The sequence below is a fragment of the Narcine bancroftii genome, chromosome 1 (genome assembly GCF_036971445.1).
Source record: "Narcine bancroftii isolate sNarBan1 chromosome 1, sNarBan1.hap1, whole genome shotgun sequence".
NCBI lineage: Eukaryota > Metazoa > Chordata > Chondrichthyes > Torpediniformes > Narcinidae > Narcine > Narcine bancroftii.
Genome location: NC_091469.1, coordinates 329,649,580 through 329,658,199, shown reverse-complemented (window position 1 = coordinate 329,658,199; position 8,620 = coordinate 329,649,580). Strand labels below are relative to the sequence as shown.

General features: G+C 42.2%; 1 protein-coding gene across 5 annotated transcripts in view; it reads right to left on the bottom strand.

Moving 5' to 3' along the window:
* The window catches only part of kif13a (kinesin family member 13A), a 343,290-nt gene that overhangs the window by 293,199 nt on the left and 41,471 nt on the right, over positions 1 to 8,620 (bottom strand). For 2 of the 5 annotated variants that reach the window (XM_069908319.1, XM_069908326.1), the window contains exons 1-2: positions 6,785 to 7,170; positions 6,516 to 6,612 (exon numbers count right to left, since the gene is read on the bottom strand). In XM_069908319.1, the coding sequence (XP_069764420.1) occupies positions 6,516 to 6,612; positions 6,785 to 6,839 (152 nt within the window). In that variant the 5' untranslated portion in view covers positions 6,840 to 7,170. Of the gene's footprint in view, positions 1 to 6,515; positions 6,613 to 6,784; positions 7,171 to 8,620 lie in introns of those variants that run through there. The other 3 variants (XM_069908337.1, XM_069908355.1, XM_069908320.1) reach the window with 2 other exon arrangements.

Sequence of the window (8,620 nt, the reverse complement as noted above, 5' to 3'; positions counted from 1 at the left end):
GTGGGGAATGAAAAGGTGCAATGAAACGAAACCTAACACGACTATAGGAAATGCCCTGAACAAAAAAATCATAGACATTAAATTTTTTACTTAATACAGCCAATCTGAGAGCAAATGCGCTTATAAGGGGTCAAGACCTTCTGGCATAATTTAATGAATATTGCTGCCCTTTCTGATATACAGTGAAGGGACAAGTTGACATAAACCAGAACCTATTCTGCTTTAGTCATGCCAACTCCTGTTAAATAGATTTAACTCCTTTTAAATAGATTTAAATAATTTTCCTATTACTTAATAATACAAAAAAAAATTATTTTAAATTTAGACATATGGCATGGTAACAAGTCATTTTGGCCCATGAGTCTGTGCCACCCAATTTACACCCAATTAACCTACAATCGCAGTACATTTCGAATGGTGGGAGGAAACCAGAGCCCCCGCGAGCCCCCAGGGAAAATCTATGCAGACATGGGAAGAACTTACAAACTCCTCACAGGCAGTGTGGGATTTGAACCCAAGTCCGAATCACTGACGCTGTAAAAGTGTTGCACTAACTGCTATGCCAACTGTGCCACCAGAGGTTAAAAAAGCCCCACAAAATAATAAAAGCAGAAATGCTTTTCCAGATCAATGAAAATATTACTTGTAAACAGGTGTAATCACTGCAGAATATCAATACTCCAATAGATGAACCTCATCACTCAAATAATTTGGTCCAGAAATTTGCACTAAATGTCATTTAATCCAACTGATATAAAATCTAACTGGAATTGTGGGAAAGGGACAGAATAAAAATGGACAAGAGATACAGGAGATTGCTTTGGTCTTAATGAAAGGTAACAAGACTGAACGAGAACAATTCCCTGACGCTTGCTTCTATTTTGTCTAAACCCTGTACTTGTATAACCCACTATTTACCAGAAGGGCCAAGTTCACATTTCACAAGTGTTTGAATTTTGCCTGAACTTTGCTTTCATAGACATTTTTAAAATACCAAAGCTAATGGTTTGGCATTCTTTCACTGACAATCCAGATATACATGACTAAAAACAGCTCCTTTATCCTATTGACAAAATACTTTTGTGATCTGCAACTCTTCCATCAGGACAAGAAAGTCAGTTTCAACAGCATAAATGCTGGTTGGACAGTTTCTCCCAACCCAATGGCAAACACTAAGAAGTGCAATGACAAACAAATATTACATTATTTACAAAGCCTCAACAAACAGTGAGAGTCCAACAGCATATGAAATAGTTAAGCTTTTAAGTATCTGATTTTAGAGCAAGCCCCAAAAATGAATTCCAAGGAGAGTGAAATTCCATAGAACACATGAAAATACAACATGCTAGGGCAAGCTGCTGCTTTTTGAAATCCAGATAGATCTCTCTGCAATAACATTTCAAGTACAACACATCTGCAGCCTGATACATTATTAATTGAGAACATAAACAATTAAAAGGATAGATACCAGAATAACTTAACTCCTTCAATAGGTTGTAAAGACAAGATGTGTTTGTTATATATTGAAACTGTTTTTTATAATTCCTCCCAAAATTGATGAAACAGTTATTCTTTTTCTGCTTACATGATAGTACCATTAAAATATGTACTTGCTGAGCCAGGCCGGTTTTAAAAAAGTGAAGCCAAAAATTAGAATATCTACCCATCTTTGACATTATACTTCTCTGAAGAACAAATGTTCCAACAACATTTCAAAGTACAATTTGTGATTTGTCACTGCCTGAAAAAAATTATTCCAAACGATTGATTAAGGCACATGATTCCCTAATTCCCATAGCCACATTGTTCAGTGGTTCAAATATCAATCAGTGGACACCAGATTGTTCATCTCTCGCTCTTTAAATGAAGAAGCCCAAAATATTAGCATTCTCAATTTTGCCCAAACCATAAATAGCACAACTTACAGGATTGTAAAGAGAAGGCTTTTCAGTCAACATTGCAACTTTAAAATATTGGCTAGCATATCAGAGGAAAGGAGCTGAGCTATTGATCAGTGTGTTTAGCACACTGTTTTCAGGTCCAAGTAACAAAATTAAATGTCAACAAATATTTGGAAACAACAAAAAGTCTTTACAAATGCAAACTGAAAGGGAAAAAAAAATCAAAAGTATACAGGGGAGTAGATATTATTTGCCTTGGGTTTATAAAGATTAGGTCTCAAAGAATTAAAATAATTATAAACAGATTCAAGACAAGCTTAAAAATATCATTTTAAAATGGAAGTAGACAACTATGGAATAGCACAATTACAAATTCCCAACAGCATCTGAATAGAGGTGGAAAGGAAAAGAAGAATCGTAAAATATAGTGCTACTTCTAAAACAAGTGTCAAGTTCAAGTACACAAAAAGCCAACATTAAAACACGTCAGCTTGTTGTTTATTTCCCCATCTAATAGATAAAGTATTTTTTTAAATCTTCTCCAGGCACAGCTGGAAAACATCAAGATGAAGAACAAATACAGTTGTTCTATGTTCAGGGAGCCATCTAACGCGCCACAAGAGTATTTTGGTGGAAGAACAAGAGAGAAACCGCTTCTACCAACAGAACAGTAACCAAGACAGCACTGACATAAGATAAAAATTTCAGTTGGAAAATTAACTTTTAAAACATTAGGAGGCTCTAATGTGCAGTGTCTGAAAGGGTGATGGAGATGGGTGCAAGAATGAATTTTGAAAGGGAATAGGATAAGCAGAGACAATGAGGGAAGAAGAGGACAGGGGTCTAATCACTTTACTCCAAGTATGACCAGGCATGCAGCCTGCCATTTTGCCTCAGGTTCTGATAAAAGGTCAGTGACTCAAAATGTTAGCCCTGTTTCACTCCCCACAGATGCATAATTCTTGCATTTTTTTTTTAATTTCAGATTTATAGCATCTCATGTGATAGGATTCATAAGAACAAAAAACAAGTAGCTCAAGGAATAATTTTCAAAGATACATTTACACCAAAATAAACCTGATAATAATGCAAAGAAATCCATGTATCATTGGTATCCTACATGATAAACAATATTTAATGAGTAATGCAATAAGAAAAAAAGTGATCAACAACACCCAATATACAAAGAAGTATCTCAAATGGTTGAAATTAATTTTAGAGCGACAACAGAGAGATTGGTGATGCTGTAAATTGGAACAAAACACAAACTACTGGCAAAACTCAGCAGGTTAGTGGGAGAAAAAGAACTGTCAAGATTTTGGACAATAATGTTGGGTGGCATGGTTAGCATAGCATTAAGCACAATACTGTTACAGTGCCAGTGATCTGGGTTCGAATCCAGCACTGACTGTAAGGAGTTTGTACATTCTCCTTCTTTCTGGGTGGGTTTCTCCAAGTGCTCCGGTTTTCTCCCACCTTCCAAAATATACAAAAGTTGTAGGTTAATTGGGAATATTTGAGTGACATGGGCTCGTGGACCAAAAGAACCTATTACGTGCTATGTATGGCAAAAATCAAAAGTTATTAAAATTAATAATGTCTCAATGAAGGGTTCCAGCTCAAAACCTCAACAATGGGAGGTCAGAGGCTGTAATATACTATATTGTCAAGCATCAAACAAAAGGCCAATTGTTCCAATTACAACAGTCTATTATACACAGTATTGATAAAGGGAAATCTTGATTCTTTCAGTGTATTAAAAGCATAAGGTTAACCATACAGATTTTAGGTCTCCTTAAGGATTGGCAATTTGTGAGGAACGACAGGAAATGGCAAGGTCTAAATTAATACTTCCCCTAATTACTGTGGAGAAGGACATGAAAGCTCGTGAGTTCAGATATCCTGGAGTACATCTACATTACAAACAAGGAGGAATAAAGATGGATAAATCCCCAGAACCTGACAAGGTGCATTCTCGGGTGATATGGGAAGCAAGAGGTTGCTGGAATAACAAAAATATTTGTTCCTTCATTGCCCATACAGGAAAAGATGGAGCATAGGTAATGTTATGCTTCCAGCATCATGGATATGACAAGGAACTACAGGCCTGTAAGCTTTCCATCAGTGGTGGGAATTTTATTGATAGGGATCCTGAGGGACACGATTTATTTGTATTTTGAAAGGCAATAGATTAAGGATAGTCAATGGGGCTTTGTGCATGGGAAATCATTCCTCATGAATATGATTGAGATTTTTTGAAGGATCAGGATATTTGTCGAGGTCAGGGTGATAGATATTGACTACACAAACTTTGGCATGGCATTTGACAAGCCCTTTGACAAGTTCCTGCAATGATAGGATGGCCTGGGATCCCGGATGAGCTGGTCAAATAGATACAAAATTGGCTCGGGAATAAGAGGGAGGTGAGGCACTGAGAGCAAGAGTTGCGATGTTGCATTACACTGTACAAAACTTTGGTGAAAGAGTGAAACATGAAAGTCTGCAGACACTATGATTATAATAAAACCACACCAAAATACCAGAGGAACTCAGCCAATCTTTTCAGTGCCTATAGGAGACCAAAATATATTGCCAATATTTCGGGCCTGAGCCCTTCTTCAAGTAATAAGCCAGAAGCATTTGGGACTATTGTGTGTTCTGGTCAATACAACGTAGAAAGGTCATGATGAAGCGGGAGAGGGTGCAGAAAAGATTTGCAAGGATGTTGCGTGGATTGTCATGTTGGAGAGGGGAGAAATTGGAATAGTCTAGGAATTTTATCCATGGAGCAAAGCAAATGATAGAGGCATTGATAAGGGAAGATGGCCATTATCTGTTTCCCATAGTAGGAGTGTCTAGAACTAGCGGGCAAAGGTTTAAAGCTGACAATGTCAACCTTTTTTTGGCTGTGCCCCCCCTCCCCCCAGGACTGCTCAAAGTTATAACCCCCCCCCCCACTTCCCTCCTACTGACTGCATTAAAAAACTTGTTAAGTGAGGTGAAAAGAAAACAACACTTCTGCTTAAACGCGCTGTGACCCTCGGGTGGTTGGGGCCCCTTTGAGAAGGGCTTGGTTTAAAGTAATCCAAGGGGTATATTATTCAAAGAGAGCAGTTGGCATCTTGGAATTAGCTGCAAGAGAAGGTGGTGAAGGCAGGGACAGCAACAACATTTCAGAAGCATCTGGATATTTAGGTAAATGAGCAAGACATGGAGGACCTTAATGCAGTCAAGTGGGACTGGCATCGATGCGGTGGACAACTCAATGTTGTAACCCCGTAACTATTACAATTGAATAAACGATTCGGCAATCGCTTAAATCCGACTGGTGCAAGGTAGCTGCAGTTCAGATTTCACGTGGAGTTTTAAAATTCGTAGCTGGCGTCGCAAATAGTTAAATCAAGTAAGCGAAGTGAACTGGATGCCGCCCCATCGGTACACAGTATACTCCACGCAATGTTTAAATAAATCAAAATGCTAACGCTTTCAGTGGGTCTTCGCTGCGAGAAACATTTCGATTAAAAAAAGCTGCAACAACTTGGAATTCGATCTATAAAATTAACTGTTCGCTTCGACAGCCAAATGACACCCTACGGGCCGGCTACAAAGAGCCGCTCCCTTAACAACACAGTCAAGACCCGACGGAACCCTGCGTGAGTCGGTGTTCTCCTGGAGGAAGAAAACCACACCTGCTATTCAAGCGGCTGGATTTCGGGAATTGACGTTGGGTTGGTGTGAGGGATGATTGCATTTGTTGCATGTGCGGTTAGTTCCGCGTCTATCCCCCTGCAAGCGTGTTAGAAAAAACGAGTGATGGAGTCTGAAGGCAATTTAAAATTCATTTCAAAACCAGGCTGGGGACAGATTTGCAACTTTAACCCGAGTAGCTTAAAGTGAAAACAGGTGGGGAGAGCTTCATGTGGGCACATTAACATGATGCAGCGCGTGATCCAGAGACATGGCATGGAGCCCGGTCTCTCCTGTCACCCCAATATCTTCTTGTCGATATTCTAGAATTAAACTGATCGAACCACACCCTACAGGCGATTGAAAATGAAGTATAGAAGGCGAGTTGGTGTGAACCGAAATCAAGGGACCTCGTACTCCATTCATACCCAGCCAATCAATTACTCCATTAATATCAAATTACCAACACCACAATGTTAATGCTTACTGTAGTGTCATTTCATCGCCCTCTTACCCCACCCTCCCATCACTTTCTTTTCTGCTGTGTTGGGTTTTTAATTTTGGGTGTGTGCCCACGTCAGCTTTCCTTTTCCTTGTAGGTTAAATAAAAGGAACTATGGGGAGATCAAGTCCTCTGTTGCGTGGACACTGATGGCGCTTAGCAGCTGGTTTGGAAGATCCGATTGCTTCCTTCAAACCGACTTTTTTTTCCCGGACGAAGTGGTTTCTGGCGCCGATTACCGTCTCAGTCGGAGACGGTTCTCGTTACCTCCCTCCTTACCCCAGCACATTTTTAATGGGACGAACAGATTTTGTTGTGCAAATCTGTTTTAAACCCTTCCAAGGACATTGGTTGTTGAGGAGGTGCAATGAGTTCAATGGATTGAAAGCGGATCGTGGCTGTCGTTTAAAAGCAGTGACTGTTACCTGTTGTCTGCTTTGGATGCGTTGGGACAGGGCGGCGGGTGAAGAACAGTCTGGTTTTCTTCCATTTCCACCACACACTTGGTGTTGAGTTCCATCTCTGAAAACCACCAGTCAATAGATTACCAAACAGTCTCTCTCTTTCTCCCCCCCCCCCCCCCTTCCCTCCCATCAACAGTCCTCTAAAAAAACGCATTGCAAAGTAATCCTTGCAAACTCTCACAGAAACTGCACTGGCTATTTAAGATGGTTTCATGTGAATTCTTGCTCACCTCGCCGGTTCATGGGGCGGACTCTCACTGCAACTTTTACCTTGGAATCCGACATTTTCACACACTTTCCTCCTCCCTCCCTACGGTCCTATTAACTTATTTCCTTGGTCGCTGCGACTCTTTGCAAATCCTCCTCGGCCCCTTTGTGCACGCGCCTTGCAAAAAGCCACGGGTCCATTCCTTAGACCGAGGAAAGCAGCAAAAGACGGTGCTCTGCTTTCTCCCTCTCGCTCTCTCTTCTTGCTAGCCAGAGATGTTGGACTCCTCTCCCTTCATCACCGCCGCCATGTTACAAGCCGTTCAATCAGTCAAGTCAGGATCCGCGGAGATTCCCGAATCAGGGACCAGACACCGCTCTGCACGGAAATAGCCGAGAGCGAGACACACTCAGCTGCCCCAGCAACGGAATCGGCGCCGGAAATACCCGAGTGGTTCTCGGCTGATCACGAGCAACGGGATCGGCGCCGGAAATACCCGAGTGGTCTCGGCTGATCCCGAGCAACGGGATCGGCGCCGGAAATACCCGAGTGGTCTCGGCTGATCCCGAGCAACGGGATCGGCGCCGGAAATTCCCGAGTGGTCTCGGCTGATCCCGAGCTCGGGTCGAGCACCATGCTGGCCGAAAGTCACCGACCAAGAATCTCTGTGGTTGACGAGCCCACTGCAAAACTCACGTTGGAGGTTGGAAATATCGGATCCAAGTAAGGGCCACGCTTTTCGATGGGCCAAGTTTTCTCACTGAAGAGTGTCCGGGCGAGTCTGAGTGGTGATTCCCCCCCACCTCCACCTCCACCTCAAATCTGTTCTACATCCAGCGGGAACCAAACTCTGGCTAATGGGAGTTAATGTGAAATTGTCCATTTTGTCTGGGGAAAATAAAAGGTACATTATCTCAGAAAAGATCTGGGACATTGGGATTAAACAAGAAAGTTTGCAGAGGCTGTGGCTGTAGTTGGAGTGCCCATGGCAGGTCGTGGGGTGCAAGCTGCTCTTGGAGGGGCTGCAGCTGGTGGAGCTTGGTCACAACACCCCTGTGCCAAGGCAGTCATCCAAGCCATCTCTGTTGCTTTGGAAGGTTCAAGATGGAGTGAAACCAACTTCATCTTGAACCTTTCCCAGAGAAAGGGGGATAAATGCACTTCCAACATGACTCGCATCCTCAACCAACACTATATCTGGCTGCATCAAGCTGTACACAAACTCCAAGGGGTCACTCGTGGTGAGGTTCTGCCTATGGACAGGCAGGATAAAACTCTGTCTTCCCCGTGGATTGTCACCTTGTTGTGGTGGAGAAGCATGGGTGGTCCTGAGATCCCGAGAATGATGCCGTCTGGAGCTATGCTCCTGGTAGGGCCACTCATGGCAGTGAGGTCCCGGACAAACTCACTGGTGGAACTGGCAGACAAAGTTAATTTGAACTCAACGGCTGTGAAGGCAGAAAGAAGGCTGCAAAAAATACATCAGTTCCAATTGTCGTGGTTTTCATGCTATTGGAATTGGTTGATTTTTTAAGTATCATGTGCTTGGAGTGCAACATTAAGTACACATTAAACAAATACAAGCACAGGCATCTTCGCTTGGTGAGCCTCTTTTTGAGAGCCCACAGGAACAAAGACAATCATCCTCAACCCTGAGGGATAGCCACGATAATGACTCTTTGTAGAATTTTTTCTATAGGAAAAATATTTTGTCATAAATCAGTGGTGCAGGCAATGTGGACAAAAACACAATGAAACCTATTGGACAGTGTCCTGAGCAGTCTGCCTGTCCTCACCAACAAACATTAAGACCTTGCATGGCTGGCGATGAGAGGGTGGGTGCAGTTTCCAACCGGTC